The sequence below is a fragment of the Tinamus guttatus genome, unplaced genomic scaffold, assembly GCF_059628265.1.
Source record: "Tinamus guttatus ecotype Peru unplaced genomic scaffold, ASM5962826v1 Tinamus_guttatus_pri_ptg000079l, whole genome shotgun sequence".
NCBI lineage: Eukaryota > Metazoa > Chordata > Aves > Tinamiformes > Tinamidae > Tinamus > Tinamus guttatus.
In genome coordinates, this window is record NW_028288613.1 from 5858775 (window position 1) to 5880228 (window position 21454).

The following is a 21454-nucleotide window of genomic DNA, read 5'->3' on the forward strand; positions in this document are numbered from 1 at the left end:
ATAATGTAACAGAAATAATTTCCCAATTAAGATAAGTTCCCATCACTTCAAGAACTCAACTTGCAAATTTCCCTCTTTATTCTGCACATTGAGTGCTGAACACTGGAGTAATTGACAGGGAAGACCAGTGACGTCCATCTCTAAATACTGCATTCTGAATGTGTGGGCTCATGTACGTGTGCACATACGTTTATAGGTCATGATCTTCATTCTTTCTGGGAGATTGCACTACCACATGTATTTTTGCAGGAAAATTTATCAGTAATGTTGATATTGCTGTAGATAAACTAGGTGGGACACTTTAAAAGCAAAAGGATATTTCTCAGTCTTTCATAAAAGTAAATCTCCTTTATTACAGTTTAAGGGAAACTTAAAGGTATTCTAATGCAATAATATACAAATGTAAAATGAGAAATGTAAGTCAAATTCAGCACCTCCTGAAATGAATGGCCTGAAGATATTGAACTGTAATGTCAAAATTGAAGCAACTGTAAAACATTAATTTGTAAATACAAGTAGTTAAACGCCTCACAGCTGGCATTTCAGTCTGCTTATTTAACAGTCTGCGATTTCAGAACTTAATCCTATCAAAAGAAAGGAGGAGGATTAAAGCAGGAGAAGCTTTTTGAAAATGTCACTTTTTATGAAAATTCATGGTCTTGTAAAATTTGATAATATTTGTAAATACAATGGGGAATAGTTCTGAGATTTGTGTCTTACGTAATATTCTGTAATCCGTCTTTCAAATAAACTTGAAGGCCATCAGGATTTTTTTTTATCTCCTGCTAAACATTTGAACATTTGGACAGCAGGCTTCAGAAAGCTTTTCCTGTGATTTTTCTGCAGTGGTGGAAAGCAGAGCCCCCCCACACCTTACTGCATTTACCAGCAGGCTGCACTAAATCTGAGTTTATAAACAAAACTCATCTGTGTTAGACAGGTTCTGAGGGGGGGAAAAAAGTTCTTCAGATACGTATTTTTCTTATATAGTAAAATAAATCTGTTGTTTTTAAGGTGTGTAATGGCGATTTAAACAGGAGCTCGTAACTGAGCTGTAGCCGCAGCTACTATCAGTGATCTCTGTTCAAAGGGGCTCCCAACTTCATATTTTGCAGGATATTGCACTCTAATCATAACACTGCCTCTCTGTGATTATTAAAAAAAAAATAATGAAAAAGTGTAAGCCCTTTGGAAGATGTTGGGTGAATTCACCTTTGAAGACAGTACTGACAGTACCCAGTGGGTATACCATATTTCTTGTCTTAGTTTAAATACAAGTTCACATTAAAAATAAAATTTTTAAGTAGACAGTACAGGGAATTTGCAACCATTTCTAAGGAAGAGCGAAGATGAGCGACACTGTTTTAGTATCATTAGATACACTTTTTTTTTTCTTTTTGTATTCTTGTTATCTGTTCTATTGCATGACCAAATATTGAATGCAGGAAAGAGTTTTAAGTAGATTTTGCAGCAGCTGTGTGTCTCATTTGTAAAGAACTTGATTTACAGTGATAGCTGATCTAGCTAAATAAATAGATGGGCGATGCCTGCAAGCTAACTTTGTTTGCATAAACAGTATGGCCTATTGTATGAGAGATAACAGGGTTTTATTGACCAGAGTCAACAAACCGGACTCTGGGTAATTCAGTGTATTTCTGGAATGACTTTCTAAACTCTCCTGTTGTGTCCTCTTCTCCAAAGTCCTCCAGCAAAGCCAGCCAGCAGCTCAGACTGGGGATGATTGCATGTGGTGAGGGTAGAGGGAAGATGATGGGAAGGGTGGCAAGTTCAGGCCTTTCCTCTTTTTAAAAATGTTGATACAAAAATGAATTATGGAAGTTTGCTTTCTGGAAAACATGCTTTCTGAAAGCATATATTTGGGTTTGGGATGTGGTGGTGGTAGAGTTTTGCATATGCAGGTGCAAAACTCTTTAGAAATCTAACTTCACGTTTTCAGAAGTCTGATGTGGATTTTTTTTTCTTTCAAAAATCAAGACTTTTGTCTTAAGATCCACAAAGATCTCCTCTTAAGAAGAGGATGAATATAAGCACCTAACAAGAGGTTATTGTAAGAAGGGGTGTAACAGTTCCTTTTTATGCCTACCTTCACCCCCACCTCCTCCAGGTGTCTTTTAGGTTGTTGTTTTTATGAACTCAAGCGAGTTAACTAGTTTGCATTCTTGGAATCAAGATAATAGTGTTGGTACATGAGTTGTGCCTTACGTTTGTCGTATTTATTCAATGGAACGTTACCTCAAAATAACTTTTTTCTTCCTTTCTCTCTCTCCCTTTCTCCCTCTTTAAACACAATTAAATGTTACTCTGTGGTAACATTGGTCTTGCAGGGTGGAACTGAACATCTGGAGGAGACCGAGTGAATGAGAATCGAGTTTGGAATATTTCTGTGGTCATTTTCAGTTTCACTGTCTAGAATACTGTGGCTAGAACACCAGGAGAGAAATCTTGTCATATTCAGCAACAGTGCCCACCAAACACATAATATTGCTGCAAGATAAGTGGTTTTTCTGTTCTCTTAAAAGGACTACCAAGCATTCCAAAAATACCTGCAGCAATAATAAAAGAAGCTTCAGCACGTAGAAGCAACCAGTTTATGCCGCAAGTGATGCGTGCTCTCCATATACCTTTGATGATGGCAGTTAGAGCACGTAATATAGGCAGGCAGGATAGCAATTGCTGTGGAAAAGCCTTGGGGATCAAAAGTGAAATTGCTGATTTGTCATACAAATGAAGTGACTGAAAGGTCAGTCCAGAGTATTAAGATTAGATACAGCAGACTGGTACTCTGCAAAGGACACCTGTGTGTAGTAAGTAATCAGTAGTGAATCACCATTTGAAAAATGGGGCATTTTCCTGAATGCAGCTTGCTAAAAGTCTACCTTCATTACAATTCAGAAAAGATAAATAGCTTCTGAGTTTCGAATGTCTTTAGAAATCTTTTAACCAAAAGTAAGTATCTTCAGATCTCTGCTAATGTCATCTGTTTCCATTTTTAGGTGCTCAGTTTCAAACCAGTATCAGATTCATTTGCTGTTAATTGAAGCTATATATATATATTTTTTTTTTTGAAGGAAGAAAACAAAACCTTAAAACCCCTCTAGAAATCTGAGAGTGAATATCTTAGATTTTACAGTATAAAAACAGTTGTGAAGTTGCTCATATCTAAATAGCTTATTTTGGAAACCTGTAAACTTTTTCCCCTTCCCCATCATCAAAAATACTCTATCTATATAAAACTTCAATTCTTCAGTGAAATTTAAACAAAAATCTTGTGGCTAATAGATTGTTCATGCATTTAAAGACATAGAACCTAAGAAATATGATAAATGACTCCTTATGCTTGAGCAAGTTGCTTTTGCTTATCTGGAGTTCATCAGTGATTGTATTAATACTGTACAAAAACACCAGGAATTACAAAGATGATAACTGTCACAAGAATTGCAGAAATCTTCTGTTTCCAGATCCTAGGCTTTTAAAATGCATCTCTTTTAGGAACATATCATAGACTATACAGCAGCCTCTAAATTAAAAATATCTTCCCCCTTCCCCAAGTGATTTTAACTAATCTCAAATCTGCTACACTTTGTGAAAAGTACAAGTAAATATGTACATACTCCATATGATATCAGTGACCTATTTAACTGTGTGTGAAGTTGCTTGTTTACATTACAAACTGTTCTTCAGGTGATCCTTATGTGAAATATGGAGCCAAAATCCATTTGAGCTGTACAGCTTGTTCTTTGGGAATATGAGAAATAAAACATGACAAAGCTGTTAATTTTGCATGCATTTATGTACAGCAAGTATTTCCCTATCATTTCTGGATTTGAGACCTATGTATTAACTGCAGATGAAGTTATCCTTTCTAAGGAAGTGTATACATTAAATCAGCCAAGCTGGAAAACTGATGTGCGTATCTCAAACTCCAAATTGATACAGGGCTGCTTGGGCTCTGTGCACATCAGTAAGTGGAATAGCACAGCAGCAGATCTACCAGTGCAAGCCTCGGTGCTGAGGGCACAGCTTCCAAGTGTGCACGGCCTGGAGGCTTCGCTCAGGTCTGGCCCCAGTCCCTTCCCATGGACTCATTGCCTGTTAGTGGAGCAGGAGATCGTCCGGTTGGGCTTAGCCTGAAAAGGGTGCAATTTGTGCCTTCCTGGCCCCCCTGCAGAATGCAAACCACAGCACAGTAAGTGGAAACAGCAGAAAGAGCAGCTTCAAAAGCACATACCTGCTCTGAACTAAAATGCAATTATAGGCATATGCTTGGGATAACTTAACTTCTAAATTCCCTCGTGTGTGTGTTTAACACCCTGGGTTGGCAATGAAGTAAGTTGCCCTTGGGTGGACTTAAATCATGCAGCGAGTTTGACACAGGAGTTATTTCATGAAGGGGCTACAGATTATGGGGAAATAAAGTATTTCACAAATCAGCAGAGGAGAAAAAACACTGGAGCAGTCTAATGTATGTGTTAAGTGTTGGAAGACCAAAAACATGGGCAAGAGAGGACATATGCAACCCTAATCCTGTGAAATAGCTCAACAGGGAAGAAGACAGGTAGCAATGCTGTACAGGTGTGCATTCTTCCTTCTAGGTCATTTTAATTTCTTGGGGTATCTAGAGTGACATAAATATATTTGCTTTGATTTTGGAAGTTGCATCTTTTGCATCTTTTATCTGTTGCTTTACTTCAGGGTGAAGTTTAGTGCCATGTATTTATGAGAGCAGAATTCTGATTATGAGAGTTGAATTCTTGAATTTCTGGTGCTTTGGTGTTAGGTATACAGGAACATGAGGGAGAGTTAAGAATTTGCTGTTGTTGCATTAGGAGTGATAAAAATGGGGTGGGGTGTTGGGAGGGAAGACAAGATTTCAGACACATGGTTTTGACCCGAAGAGGGCTCTTAGTCTATATGTGATAGGAGTAAAATTTGGAAAGCTGCTGTGGTAAGAGCTATGTTAAGCAATCTTGTTGATGAGAGGAAGGTAAGAGTCCAGGAATGAGACTTTTGTTAGAGTTTCTTTGAAAGCTTCCAGTAAGAAAAATGCTCTAGATGCTCAAAGTGTATTACTTACCCAGATGAATTCTCTAAGCAGCATTTGGGTTTAATATCTGTTAATTATTAAAGGGGAAAGCAGGAACAGTGGTGAGTAAAAGCAAATAATGGCTGTTAACTCAATGCTAGAGACCAGGTGTGATAATGAATAACTGCATCAGCTCAACTGCATAAACAGGGAGAAAGGGACATCTAACAAGGATAATACTGTAAATGGTCCTAAGCAATAAGGTCACGAGAGGAGAGGAGCTGTAAGCGTTCAGGTAGTGTAGAATCCTAAAGCACCTGATTATGTTATGTTATTTATAGGTTGTAGAAACTCCCAATAAACCTGTGATTATCAAAACAAACAAACAAAAGCAGATATTCTGGCTGCAAGTGACTTCAGACAATCATTAGTAGAAACAATTATAAACAAGATGTAAATGATAATTGAACAAGGTATCTGCTTGTTTATTAGGTTAGAGTGAGAATAATTTATAGTGGAACAGACTTCTGAAGCACTGTGGTCCAAATCCCACCCAGATTAGAGCTAAAATTGGATGATCCCTCATGGTCTCATTCAGAAGGCAGCACTGCCAATTGGTCAAGCAAGCTTTGGCTTCAAATTTTTGTTATTGGTAGTTAAATAGTACTTGGCAAAGGCTGTGTTATAGATGGAGGAGAGGCAAGAGAACTATCTGAACCCATTTAGACTAAGTAAAAAAAATCCTTCATAAGAGTCCAGAGACCCTCGTCGGAGGTTTTCTATATGAATGAATTCAGACAGGCCAAATTACTTTGTTTTCCAGGCTGTTAGAATCATAGAATCATAGAATCATAGAATGCTTAGGGTTGGAAGGGACCTCTAGAGATCATCTAGTCCAACCCCCCTGCATACGCAGGGACACCTAGAGCACGTGGCACAGGACTGCATCCAAGCGGGTTTGGAAGATCTCCAGAGAAGGAGACTCCACAACCTCTCTGGGCAGCCTGTTCCAGTGCTCTGTCACCCTCACTGTTAAGAAATTTTTCCTTAAGTTCCTATGGAATTTTTGATGTTTCAGTTTCCGGCCATTTCCTCTAGTCCTATCAGTGGCCACCACTGAAAAGAGACCATCCCCGTCCTCTGCACTCCCTCCCTTGAGGTATTTATATACACTGATTAGATCCCCTCTCAGCCTTCTCTTCTCCAGGCTGAACAGGCCCAGCTCCCTCAGCCTCTCCTCATAGGGCAGATGTTCCAGGCCCCTGATCATCCTTGTAGCCCTCCGCTGGACTCTCTCCAGCAGCTCCACATCCCTCTTGTACTGTGGAGCCCAGAACTGGACACAATACTCCAGATGCGGCCTCACCAGGGCTGAGTAGAGGGGCAGGATCACCTCCCTCGACCTGCTAGAGACGCTCTTCTTAATGCAGCCCAGGATCCCATTGGCCTTCTTGGCCACGAGGGCACACTGCTGCCTCATGGTCAACTTGTTGTCCACCATGACACCCAGGTCTTTCTCCGCAGAGCTGCTCTCCAGAAGGTCGGTTCCCAGCCTGTACTGGTGTCTGGGGTTATTCCTCCCCAGGTGCAGGACCGTGTGCAGGTGCAGGCCGTGTTATCCCCTGACTCTGTTACAAAGCTGGCGCGAGGCTGTGCCTCAGGTTACAGTCCTACTGGAGAGGGAAAATATATTTTAAATAATGGTAATAACTTGTTGCTTTTCTGCAGGCTGGCTATAGTGGATGCTAGTCAAAGCATGGGAACCTGTGTCATGCTTTATTCAAATATTGTCTTCAAATTAAGAAACGAAGAATACTTCCTTAAAGTGTCTTGCCAGAGTTGATAAGTGTTTCTATTTCTGTTTTTTCTTGGAGCTTCAGCTAATGGAAGAGAATGTGAAAATACATATTTTCTTAAAATATGGCTGTAGTAACTAGGACCAGACTGTTGGCTGCTGTTGTGAGCAAAGATATTAAGATTCTTGCCAACTGATGTGTAGAAATGCCTAAGGAATAGCAATCTTGGTTATATGATTGGGCTAATTAAGAATGACTATTAATTCTTGAGCTTTAAAAATAACTGCTAGGAGGAAATAATTTTGTAATGAGTCACTAAAGCCTTATTCGCCCATGTCCCATCATTGGAATGAAAGTCAACCAGATTTACCAGAAAGTAAACCTTTGGTTTCCAGCTAAGATCATACAATTCACTGTTAGAGATCCGTTTCTTTTTTGGATTGGTTTTGACAGCTGGAAGTGCTATTCTGTAAAAGCAGAAATGTGTCCTGGGCAGAATGCACCTCTCTCCAAATTCAAAAAATAATTTAGTGGAACAAAGAGGTCTCTTGATATTGTCAAGCCCCCAGCCCACTTTACAACTCTCTGCAAACGCTGAAGTGAATATTATAGAGCTACAGTAGGGGAGCAACAAGAAATGTGGCTATGGGGGAGGCAGCATAGGAAAAGATGTTAGAATGATCTGGACTGATTGTATCCTGCATCTCCCTTACAGCAAGTCAATAGGAATAGAAGAGCGTGTTCTGGCCTATTCCTGTTCTTCTGTCTGTGTCAAATAAGAAAATAAAATTATGATATTGAAACTTGGCAACTATTTTTTTTAACTTTATTTGTGATTAATTGTTCCGTAATCCAGGATAATTAGTTTGTCTCCCCATTCTTCTATCTCTTTCCTATCCCCACATAATCACTGTTTTTACTGCCCTCCTACCTATTACTGAATGTAACTTTTCAGATACTTATTTCCTTTCTAGGCTTTCTAGGGTGTTTCAGACCTTACACTGAGAAGAAAAGTTGCTCAATGAGGCAAAGGCAAAAAAGAAATTTTCTTGAATTCATTAGCCTGTCTCCTGATCTCTGGTAGGAGTTCAGTGATCGTATAACTAATTGGGAACAAGTTAATGACAGAAGTTCTAATTTTGTATGCTTAAATTATATTGTAAGATATTTCAAGCATTTATCACATTGCACATTTATATTTCTGCAAGGATCTAGTTTCATAAACATGAGGGTTTTAAAATCCTAGTTGTTGTTGTTATTACCAAGAATTTTAACTCTAGACTATTTTGGTGACTTAAAAAATGCACACTTTTCCCCAAAAGAAGTTTCAATATAAAGTATATATTTTTAATTTCATGTTCAAACTAAGCTTTTTTAGGAGTTGCCATATTTTCTATGCATTGTCTATTTTTATTCATGATCAACAACTTAAAATTTGTCAACTCATAGCAGAATCATTTGGAAGAATTACAACATTTGTCTTGCAAGGGCTACCCTGTAATAAGTAGAACAATAAATGTTTACCCTAAAGTAACGGGTTAGAGCTATGTAAAAACAGCTTTTGTAATGCATGTGCATTTGGCGGTTCTTTTAATAGTCCATTATGATTTTTAAAATATATTAATTTCTCAGGCATTTCATGATATTGAATAATAATTCTTGATCCACATTAAAATAAGGGCTGAGTTGTAGATTTTTTTGTGGTTAATTTGTCACTCTCAACCTGTCACTGTTTCTGGTGGCAAAGAAGTGGGGATTGCGAATAGAAACATGTTGTATTGTGAAGTCTGCAGAGTATTTTTCATATATATTTCACTAGCTATCAGTAAGATCTGGTACTAATTTAAAAATAATAGCTATAAAGCCAGAGCATCTGAAGTTATAGTGAAGTGCTGAAGTCAAAGAAGGCACTTTCAAGCTTGACCTTTCCTATTTATTATTTCATTTGCCTTACTATAAATATACATAGAATTGGTGTATATAATTTCATCTGAGCCAGAAAACACCTTGAAACAGATAAAAATGAATGAATGTGTAGTTGATGTCGTGCCTTTTCTGCAACTTTTTCCCTGACTCAAAGTTATTTCTGAGATTGTTTCTGTTTTGGTTTCTCTTTTCTCTTACTGCTTTTCTGTGCCTCAGTGTTAGCAGCTTAGGGTCTGGTGGAGTCTCCAGAGATTTCACATGTGCTACTGCTTCAAGAAATATTTTGGGGGGATAAATTGTGGAAAGAATTTTTGCCAGAATCCTAATTGAGCCTCATCATAATGTACAATCCTAATCTCAGATGTTTAACAAGAAATCATTTTGTCAGTCAAAAAGTCAAGTTGACTTTTTTGGACATCTATTAAAATGAAGCCTTTTGCATCTTTCTCTATAATTTATTTTATCACATATTTGCAAACAACAGCAGAATATTCAGACCTTCATGAGGAATGTATTTGTAGGAGTTGGGATGAAAATAGATCCCATTTTGGTGCTGATTTACAGCATGTGCAGTTTGGTTCACTTTTCTAAATCATTCTTCTGCTCTATTGGAAAGTGATTTTTGTGTGTGTGTCTGGAAAGAAATTTCTGACATACTTGCACACAAAGTGAATATAGCTACATATTGATTTCCTGTGCAAAATGAATTGTCAGGGTTTGACTTAACTGACATAGAGGCCTTTTCTGTTTATAGTTGTGGCAATTTTCGTAAGTGATGAGCACTAACAGTATGAAAATCTGGCTTTTAGGTGTGCTGTTGTCGTGGTGCCACTAATAAGCTGTGACAACGAGCTGCTGTTTCCCTGCTTGGCAGCACCTTGTGCCCTATAACCATCAGCAAATTGATTTGACATGATGTACCCAACAAAATAACCCAAAGTAGGCGTGTGATTGAGGAAATCTTTATTGGCTGTATAGTTATGTGGTTAAACTGAAGTGTTTGGCTTAATTAAACATAAGCAGTGTAGTTTGGGTTCCTTTCCTTTGTAGAGGAAGGTTATTATATATGTTATGTATATGTAGTGCTGAAGCATTTTATTACACGTTCTCTAATTCCTTTGCATTTGGTAAATTGGAATGCAACAGTCAAAAATGATGTGGTGCTCTGGGGTGTACTATTAGGGCCTGCTGTTTTTATTTAATAGCCATCTAATCATTCATTAATGTTCATGGCAGATGTAAGAGTTGTCAGGAAGATAATATGCTTATGTAGCTTAACTACAAACTATGTTAACTCATGTCCTATAATATTATAAATTGCATAATTATGTTGATTTTGGTACAGATGAGATCATTCTTGCCTAGATTGTAATTACTAAGGATGTAATTTATATTACCAGAAATTGTAATGGTTTATTTGGAGAAGTATGCTTTTTTCTTGCATGCTTTTTGCAGTGTTGTGTAAGTAACTGTTAAAAACATCACCTTTTGATTGAGTCAAATGATATTGCTTAAGCTCTTCTGCTCCAGTGTGATGCTTAATCTAATGATCCTGCTGCTTTGGCCTGTCCTGGGACTGTCTCCTTCTTGGTCCTTGTCCCTGCCTCCAGCAGCACTGAGCTCTTGCTCAGAGCAGCGTTTCAGCAGCTCTTTCTTGTTGCTGCTTTTTCAAAATTAGGCTGTTTTCGTGAAAAGCTCCATTCCGGACCCATTTGTGAAGCTCCTGCTCATTTCTACCTCTTAAGTTTTTTTTTTAATTAGCATTACTGTTCTTTTAATGAAAATATTTGTGTTCCAGAATAAAATAAGCCTCTAAAATAACTTCCATCTGCATTCTTTTCCAGAAACTTAATTTTTAGTGAGATCTTAGGGATGTGATTTGCATGTACTTCTGAAAATGACGTATGTTTTCTTTCTTTGGAAATCAGCATCTGCAATGCATGTTACTGTAGCCACAGTTGGAAATAACTTCTAATATATTCAGTTTAATGAGAAAATGCACGTCAGTAAGCAGAGTGTTAATGCTGATAGATGCCAGTGGTCAAGCAGTGTCAAGCAGTTTCTCTTTGTAGAGAAGCATTTTCTCTACAGTCACTATTTCCAATACTGTGGAAACTCTGTGTTTCCTTTGGATTATGGATGTTCTCAAACTTTTGAATTTCTTGTGTAAAGATTAACAGTAACTGTTTTCTATGAGAAATAACTAATTGTTTAATAAGTTAGTAGTTTAATATTAGATGTAATATTTATGATACAAACATAATTCTTGGTTGTTTAATAGGCTTGCTTTTAATGTATGCACTTGGATATATTTTTTTCTTCCACTTTGAAGAAACAATCAAAATCCTAGATATTTCACTCATATTTACACATCTACACTCTTATATTTCTACTTATCTCCAATATCTTTAATTTGTATTGCAGCAATTAATAACAAATTCATACAAAGACAACCATCAGCTAGGTAAAATTTCCAGGAGTTTTGTCTCCTATGTAGTATTTTTAATCCTGGATGGTCCCATCAGCCTCTGTTTTTTAGATCCGGTTTCAGTAAGCCAATTGCAGTATTTTTTTATAGGCTACTTGAGGTTTTTGCAAAATATTTTTATAACTGAGTTATGCTCAAGTAATATTAGAGGAAACCTTTTTTCTATCAAAGACATAAATGGTGATAGAAGAATTGGAAAAAAAAAATCAATCTTTTCCGTTTTTTCAGGGCCAAAGGAAATCATCACAGTTGGGTTTAATAAAGACTAAAAGGATGTGACTGAGTAAGAGCACTTAAGGAAGAGCCACATCGGTGTTTGTGCTAAATTGCTCTCCAAAGAAGAGCTACACATAAATCTGAAGGTCTGCCTTTTACCTGCTGCTGACATTTTGAAGTTAAATGCAGGTTTTCTGCTGCCTTGTTTGTCTTCAACGCCTCTGTTCAGCTCCTGTAATTACTGTTCAGTGAGAATGCCTCAGCAATTCATGGTAATTGCTGAGCAGCTTACTTTTTGCATGCCACATAACCTGTTTTCCTGTACAATTGCAAAAAAGTACTTTTTTTAGTACTTAATTTACTAAAACAGTGCCAGCATTGTGTCAGAAATACCAAGCAAAAATGATGTGTAGCTCCTTATTTTGCTCAGTAACTGTCTTGTTCTGTATTTTGCTGATGTCAAATGTTTTTAGTGCTCAGGGAGTAGACGTGCAGATGTTTAACTCTCCTACCATGAATTGTCACATTGGTTTCAGACCAATAGCTCGTGATGGTAGAAGTTAGACATGTGCATAACATTTGCAGAATGGTGGTTTTAATAAATTATTGTTTTAAATATAATCTTGGTCCAATATGTAACTCATTTCAGAGAGAAATTACCATCATATTTTGTAATGTATATTTTTATGGGTTTTATAAGATATTATATAGAACAAAAAATAATGAGACCCATTAGCTGGCTATAAAGCAGATCTAGTAAAAATCTCTCAAATAACTTACCCATAAAGTAGTGACTACCTAAAAGCAAAGAAGAAAGACTGCAACCTTCATTTGAGATAACGGTGTCTTCACACAGCCAGAAAAATTATCAGAAAAAAAGGTCTAACATCTCATTTGCCTTTTTTTTTTTTCCCTGAGTTTTATTGTCTTACTAAATCTCTCAATTGTCCCTAATTTTTCACAAGAAATAAACTGGCTGCTATTTTAGATTTCACCAGGAAAGCAGAGCGGTTTTTGCAGTACTTATAACTCTGTTTTCTTTCTGACACCCTTGCGCTATGAACTTTCACATTATTAATGCCATTTGATTGTTTAAACAGAAAGTGTGTGCCCACTAAGAAAATAATACTCATATTTGATTGAGGTGGTTAAAATATGACATATATATTCCACAGGAAATTTTATCCCTTAAAAAAAATGCTTCCCAGCATGAATGACTTTTCCCTTTGAACTTTTAGTTTTTCAGATAGTGTTTCACGTTAGACAAAATGCTTTAATTTCATAGAATTTTCTATCACTTTTGACCTTTTTGTGTTTTAGGTGATTTGTGTTGTCAGTCAGACTTTTTAGTGGAAGTTAGCGGTTGTAATTCTGAAAGGTAACTGATAGCTCTTTTGGGACTGGTGCTCTGCATGGTGTGAAAGTTTAGAGAAAATTCCATGTGGTTAAGGATATTTGAAATGGGCAGGAAGAAATAAAAATAGGGTGAGGGGCTAAAATGATATTAGGTACCTGCTCCCTTTGGAAAATCGGTCGCGGTCACAGGGAGCTGCCTGAGGGACTCCTGGTCGCAGCTCAGCCTGTCTGCTCCGTTGGAATTGGGTGATATTAGAGATTTCCTTCAAGGAAACATGAAGAAGCCACAAGCTGGTGGTTTTAGTGTCCATTTAGCGACACCCCAAACGGTGTAGCTGGTAAATAACTTTGCCATCAGTACCAAATTGGTCAGCAGTTTGTGTTCTGCTTGGTTATTTATAATGTGAGTGCAGGAGACTCTGTTCTGGTAAGACTTTAATATTTCCTCATATTCTTTGCAGCTCAGACCTGCTCTTTTTTAAACATGTGCTTTTATTTTTGTGGGCATGTACTTGTGATGAAAGCTTACTCTGCAGCAATTAGCCTTTCCAAAATATTTCTCTCTTCCATATTATGCTTTGTTTATTTTTTTAATGGTTCTGTTAACTTCTAAGCGAAATGGGCAGAAGATTGTTTTTACAGCAGAGTAGAATGCGTATTTCAGACAGTTGTTCAGTTGTGTAATTGGATCCTCAAAATTGCCATTCAACAGACAAACGACTTTATCATGAGGAGCAGACTTTTCAGTTCTTTATTTCTTAGATTTTTTTTCTCAGATATATTTTAATTTTCAGTGTTTAAATATATTTTAAACTATTTTGGAAGAATAACACAATTTCAGTATGTTTAGAACAATATATATTTATCTGCTCAACATAATGCAAATGTTCAGCCACTTCTAGTATTAAATGTATGTGTTCCTATGGTGTGGGGGAAGCAGCACATTGCAAGAAAAAACATGTGAATTACTCTCAAGTCTGGTTACTGTTTTTAAATCTGCATCAGTTTCATACTGAAGAACTTAGGCTCAATCATGGAAAGAATAAAATTCTGATTTTTATTCAAACCATCTTAGGAAACATACTTTATGAATTTATTTATAAAAATCTGCAAATCAGTAAATTGCTTTTCAAGTTAGTTTGCGTTTCCAGTATGTGCTGCTCTTTTAGAATGCAAATGGCTTCTAGAGCTGAGATAGATATATATATAGATATATATATATAGATATATATAGATATATATATATATGCACACACACACTTAATTTTAATGCAAAGGCTATTTTCTTCCTTTAAAATAACTAAATTATAAAAATGTTGCATTTCACAATATTTCATTTTATAATTATTTCTCTATAAGTTTTCACAGATAGATGTTAGGCCTAAAGCAAATATTGAGCCACATATATTAAGATTTAAGTAGCCGGTTCCTGGCTTTGTTTTTTTGATGTTATTTTTGTATTTGTTTTTCCAACATAGAGTGCATATTACTCAGAAGCTCACTTGGAATGGAACTCTGTGTGTATGTGCATATATATATATATGTATATGTACATATTTATTTCTACACCAACATAAGACAAAATAGTGAATACAATTTATTATAATTTTGGAATAAGTAATGCATGCTGTATTGAGTGTGAAAGGTTGGCTGTGAGGGTCGAGTCAGACACTCACAAAACTTTCTCCTTTCCCTGCTATTGGGAGTTTTCATGGGAAGTCAAAGCGATTCTGCCGTCTGTCCCTCCCGTTGTCCCTCCTGCGTGCAGACAGGATGGCTTCAGAATTCAATGGAAGTGGCTCGTGCTACTCTAGCCTCATAGTTTTGCACTTTGGGACCATGCCACAAGGGAAAGAAAACAGCTGCTCTTTCTAAAGCATTGAAATCCTCAGCACATTCAAAAAATGTTGCTTTTTGTATTTTTTTTTTTTTGGGGGGGTCTAACATTACTAAGGATTGCATCATGAGATTAGTGATCGCTGTTTCCTTTTGCTGTCTCGTCTAGCCTAGCAAAATAAACTAGTGACCAATTCACTGCACGTCATACGTGGCGACTGCTTTAATAACAGCGTCAAAGGAATACTGTTAAAATCCGTGTTTTAATGAGATATGCCAAAACCTTTTTTCTACAAAAGTAAATTTCTGAGTCTTCAGAATAGAAGCAACTAGTTCCAAGTTCTGTACTTAAATGCTGTTTTCCTGACATGAAATATTCCTTCCTTTCCTCTCTTAACATGCAGGCTGTCTAGGAGAATATAATAATTTACAGGCACATGATAGACATAGTCTATTCATAGACGTGTTAGCTCTTTTCCTCCAAGCTTACAGCAGGCAGTGTCTTCCAAGAATACAGAAGATCTACTGTAGATCTTATGAGTTTGGGGGACAAAATAAGACCTATCTACAGTGCAGTAAATGTGCAGACGCACGGCTGCATGCACAGCTGGTTCTGTATCAATGGTTGGCAATGACAATGTCACTGATAGTCAATAGGCAACCTTTGAAATGCTATTCTTCAGTTGATGTTAAGGTCAGTGAAGTAAGATCTCTTGCATGTGCTTGGATGATTACTTAAAATAATGTGAAATACTTTTTTAACTTGTTTTTATTAAAGCTTTATTATATTGAAGCTTACAATTTAGCAAGTATGAGGTGTGAGCATGAGATATGAAATCAGATTAAGCGTCCTTTATGCTTGCAAATCCTGGTGTATCTGCAAGTTTTCAGGCTGATTATTTTATGAAACACTTGCAGAATGAGAACTGCATCTTCTGTTGACATTCATTAAAATATTTAGCCATTTTAATGGTATTAGCAAACTGCACATTTCTGAATTATCAATATGAGCTGTGAGATTCAGTATCTCTTTATTCAAATTTAAAAAGGCTAAAGAAGCTGATTTCCTGGCAGTCAACATCTGTCAGGCTTTCAAAATGGCAAGACTGAGGCAGGGAACACAACATAATTTCTTTGTGCATCGTATTTCCAGAAAACGCTTCTCATTCTGGATTGAGAGCAGTGCTGGGCTTGTGCTTGGCAGTGGCGCTTACACTAGTGCATGTAAATGAACTAAAACCTTTATCATGAAATCAATGCTTATATACTTAGTTTCTCTAAAACCCAGGCGTTCACAGCACCACATCAAAATGTCTTATTAATTTTAAAATGAAAGGAAATCTTGTATCTTTTTTTTTCTTGAATAATAAAATACTACGGAAATTACTTTTTTTTTCCCCCACCGTTAAAAATGCATTTCTGTTCCATTATGCCTTAATTTCACAAAGTATTTTATAAATAGTCTGGAAGATGATTCACAGCATAGGCTTCATTTTTTAAAGAAGGTTCGTTTTCCAAATATTATGAAATTGTTTAGCTCTGATTCCTTGAATATGGTTCCCTGAATGTATGCCTTTTACTAAGAAGCATTTCCTATTACCTGCTTTAGCTTGCACCTTACCCAAATAACTCCAGTGGGAGGATTGCAGGTGGTCATAGAGCAGAACTATTAAATGGATTGAAATAAACTTGCTTTAATGCTGTGTAGCTACGTGGCTATGACTCCCTGTTCTCCAGAGCACTATTTCTAGTTTTTCTACCCCTCATTATGCTTCCTTGATAATAAATGTCCTTTCATTATCAGCAACTCTGTTCTACTCTGTGATTTAGGAGATTTTGCCCTTCTGATGCTTTCATTTGGTAGAGCGGTGGGTATTCCAGAAGGCTTGAAACAGCTTAACTGCCCAGTGGATTGCCTGAGATATATTGGTGGAAGTTTCATTTGGTGAAACTCAGGGTTCCCAGACAGAAAAATAAAGAAAACTATTCATCTGGTTTGGGTTGATAAATAAAACCGGTTTACTTTGTGAGAAAGCTTGTGACTGTGCCAAAGTTAATAAAATGCCGAGATGAACTTTGCTTGTTATGTTCAAAGGATCTGTCCTTTCAGAAACAGCTTTCCATCAGATATTGTTAGAATATTGCAAGTCTCGCTGCCGTCAGTGATTCATATCCAGGCTCAAAAGCAGTCAGTGTCCTTGCATGGAAGCCAAATGTGCAGAGATACCTAAGTGTCTTTGGTCCCAGCTGTCCCTAGTTTCTTTTATGTGGTCTAGCCCTGGGGGAGGACGGAAGGCCTGAAACGCTGGAAATCACCTCAGAGGTTTCTAGGCTTTTACAGTACAGAATATTTTCCTTGTTAAGTCACACTGCTATTGAGATCTGCTCAAAGAAGTCCTTGGATTAGAAGGAAACTCAAGAGGATGAGGACAAATTCTGTAAGAACTTCTGGTAACACTTTTACTTTTAAAGTATCTAATTATGCCCTGTTCTCATATTTTGCTCATCACAGCTGCCATGGTTCGTAAGTAATAACTGTTCTGAGGTCATGGCAGCCTTCTGTCCAAATTGCTAGGTGTTACATTACTAACCCTTGTTTTTTGTGCGAGCTTCTAATTTTGAAGTAAGGCTTCTTTCTCCCTCAAGAAGGGGTCTTTGCAAATGTCATGCCTTTTGGGCACTGCTGTTTGGATAGAGGAGCAAATATCCATCCAACTGTGAAGCAAAGTTTGGTTTTCATCAGGTACCCCTTGTAAAAAGGTTATGATGATCCACTTATCAGAAAATAAACTGCTCCATTTAAAAAACGGTTACATAGTTACTGCATATTGCTAATAAATTTACAGCAGGATTCTTAATGCAGTTGTGCAAAATTAACAGACTATACATCCTGTATGAACCATCACTTTAAAATGTCATGTTATTTTAATAAGCTCCAATTATGGGGATTAAGATCAAACATACAAAGACTTGTATTGGTTTTCAGACAAGCCATAGATTTTGAAAGTAGATGTCTCCCTCAAGGAGCATAATTAAATTGCCAAAATATTTTAGCACTAAGAGAAAATAATCCTGGGATTATTATCCCCTTTGGGGATTTTTTTTTCCTTTCACCATTTGGACTAAAGATCGGTTTCTTTCCTAAAAGTCCCTCACTAAAAGTCTTTATACTTGTAGGCTTATGAAAAGTAGGACAAAAATGCTTATAGTTTGCTTTCCACTCTGTATAATATTCTTCATGTTTAACTCAGCACTTCTTATGTGGAAATCTCTTCTCTTCTTTGTTAGTTTAATTATCTATTCAGACAAGGATTTTTTTTTTTCCAACCTTAATTCAAGGCAAAATTTTCAAAGACTTTTTAGTGAAAGTAAGATTTGAGTACTTAATCTGTGGCAAATTCCAGAAAAAGAAATTTCCCCGTTGTCTGATAATCCACAGAGCTGCATAACAGAGAACTGAGTTTTCTTAAAGGAAATTCTTGTTACCGGTTCATATACTGCCACACCAACTTGATGGCACTTGTGTTTTTGACAGGTAAAATATTAAACCAATATTGTTTGAAATAATAGTAGTTGTTCGTGCTGTCTCCATACAGTTCATGTAGTTCTTACATGAGAATTGCTAGCATAAAGCCCTATTATATATAATTTAAAGAGAGTAAAGCAAAAGACTATTTTTAAGGAGGTTTCTCTTTCCTGTGAATATTTATAGAATAATTTATTTGAGTTTTTAACACTTCAAAGCTTTGTAGCAATACACTGTTTAACAGTGTTATAGGGGTGTCTCTAGTGTAAGTAGGGATGAGGTTTATTTTAAAAAAAAAAAAAAAAAGGAAAGGAAAAAAGAAAGGCACCACTGTTTTTGCAGGCAATTCAACTTGTTTTATTTGCATTACAGAAGAACCTTAAATCCTAAAACAGCAGTTCAACTTGCTATGTCTTGTTTTGCATGAGCTGCTGAGCATAGATAGTTTCCTGAATATTTTAACGTGCCTTTCTCAATAGGCAGGTTAACAAAGCTTGAGAGCAAATATCCTTGCTTAAGTGACTGTGTGAAATGCAGAAAGTTAACAGCCAAGCTTAGAAAGTTAATTCAAGTCTGCTTCTTTATACTCAGTAGTGTTAAGAAAACAATTAGTATTTTAACTGCTAGGAAGAACAAAACTAAAATTAACAAAAAACCGAGACTATGCCATTGTTTGCAGTATAGCAAAGCAATCCTGAGACTCTGCAGCTAAGGAGAGTCACATACTGAAGTTAAATGATCCGCTTCCTCCATGAAAAGCCCCTGTGCAAAACTAAGCAGACCAATGTGCCGTAAAAAGAGGAGGATCAACTCACCAGGTCAAACGTAGACAACTGAGTAGTAGCACAGGGAATGCAAAAGGATGAGGGAAGAGGATTGTCTGTCTGATTGTCTGCAGTAAACCGAAAATAAAGAGAAAGTTTCCTATGGAGGATTTCTACAAACGATGTCTGTGACTCAGTTCCTGGGAAACAAAGCAGCAAATTAATTTTCTCCTCTTGGAGCGGAGACAGTTGCCTTTCAAATGGGCAGAGTATACTTTGGTGCAGTGATAGCAGGCAGTCTTTTGAAGCAGTTCAAAGGGAATGTTCCTTAGGGAAAAAAAATGCACCTTTTTTATTTCATAAGGCATTCATTGAGATCTTCCCTGACATCTTTATTAGCAGACATTGATGTATGATGAACAGTTAATATATTCTTGATATTTTCTTGAAGAGAGATCTTTTCTTGCATCTTGGAGGTCTGTGCTTGTATGTGGATGAAGTTCTACTACAGAGATTGCATCATTTTTAAGGAATAGAATATTTGAAGTTGCTCACTTAATTTTTTTTTTATATGGCTGCTTGACAAGATAAATATAAAAATGGTTCTTATTCTTTGGAGAAACTACTTAAAATCTTGACTGTTGTATTTTGTTGTAATAAATATGCATAAATACTACATAGTTTTGTTCTGAATATACTTAATTAAACATGTACATTCCCAATTGTTTTCTCACCCCAAATGAGTTTTTGTATAGACTACTGCAGAGCTATTAGTAATAACAGGCTTTATAGCTAGTGTACACATTAAAGCTAGAGCTTTAGTGTACACATTAAAGCTCTAGTGGTTCAGTAATAAACCTAAACCTTAATAAAACTTCTTCCTGATAGCACGGCAGGTGCTTGTTAGGACAGGGGCTTTTTGCAGAACTGAACCATTTGTTGCTATTTCAGCAGATTTGGTTTTGCACAGTGGAGCTTTGTGTTGTTGTCATTTGTATATAGATTGTATATATGTACAAGAAATTATATATTTTGCTGGTAAATTATTGCACTGCTTTCTAGCTTCAGCATATATGTGTCTTCAGAACCTGTGACATTCGCATCCGTTTATTTGTTAACTGCATTGGCAGATAGTGATTATTTGATAAGGTATTCATGGAATTCAGGGGATATGCCCTAAAGTAGTTCTTTGCAATTGTGTATTTTGAGTTGAGCAAAATGGTAAGTAACTATGAGTCTTTATAGCAAGTTAATCAACATGTCCTAACTCACACCTTCCTTCTCTTTAGGCAGAACTGGTGAAAGGAAATCTGCACAGCGTTGGGCTAACTCTGCGCCTCGTGCAGTCCAAGGAGGATGATGCAGGACACGTTGTAATTGAAACAGTTACTCCAAACTCTCCTGCGGCAGCCGCTGATCTACAGCGGGGAGACAGACTTCTAGCAATTGGCAGTGAGTAATGTGTCAGCTTTTAAAATAACAGGGGGATCTTGCAAAGTGGAAGGACATTTTTGTACCTGGTTTGACTTGACTACTTTTCTCAACAATTAGAAATATTTTTAGAGATATTTTTATTTTTAAGTGAACCACACACCTTTGTGTATTGTGGTTATCATTTGTTTGATCAGTTTTCTTGCATCTTTATTTACTCTTTGCTAGGCAAAGAATAAAAACAAAGCTAAAGAAATATTTTAATGTAAGTATATTTTCATTGTTCTAACACTTATGCCGTGAGGTTCCCTTCTTGGTTTCTTCCAATGTTTTCCAATTTTATTTTTCCACTAAAATCTACTTAGTTTACAAGGCAAAACACAGGAATCCACATCCTAGATTTGCATGCTCAGCACTGACGTTGAAATAATAGTTGAATATGGAACAAGCAGTATAAATACATTTTTGACAAAATGAGCAACCTTCTGAAACTTTTAGTCTTATTTGGAAATCATAATTAATTATAACTTATCTATTATAGTAGAAATTTAGTAATATTTAGAAATCTAATCTTAGCTTCTTATATTTAAAGATTTTGGTCGTATTTTAACTGGAAGGTAGATGCCGCATTGAAGCGAGAAATGAATCTATGACTTTGGGGGGAGTGGATTTTTTTTATTATTTCTGTCAAAATCGCTGGGAATTATGAAGTGGATTGATACAGTTTTGTATTATACAGTTTAAAATTAGACCAACTCCAGATGTAACTTGAATACTTATGTTTTATATGGACCATATGACCAACAAAGAATTAGGTCATAATCATAAATTATAATCAGTCACTGAAACTGGAAATCTTACTATTTCAAGCTTGACATTTGAAAAGAGTCTGCTGATTATTAGTATGGGCAAAAGGACCGATAAACTATTAATAGGAATAACAGCTAATAAAGGGCTAGATAGGAATCTGATAGTGGTCATTAAGAAATAATGCAATGTTTTTATTCTACTGGATATTATGGGAATACATAAAACATTATAGAGTAGGAATTGTAAGCAGCTTAGCTTAAA

At 36.5% G+C, this 21454-nt stretch overlaps 1 protein-coding gene across 1 annotated transcript in view; it reads left to right on the forward strand.

Moving 5' to 3' along the window:
* PDZD8 (PDZ domain containing 8) overlaps positions 1-21454 on the forward strand; it is a 49561-nt gene that overhangs the window by 22681 nt on the left and 5426 nt on the right. Inside the window, exon 4 of the mRNA XM_010226032.2 lies at positions 20242-20404. Coding sequence (XP_010224334.2) covers positions 20242-20404 — 163 coding nt within the window. The remainder of the gene's footprint in view (positions 1-20241; positions 20405-21454) is intronic.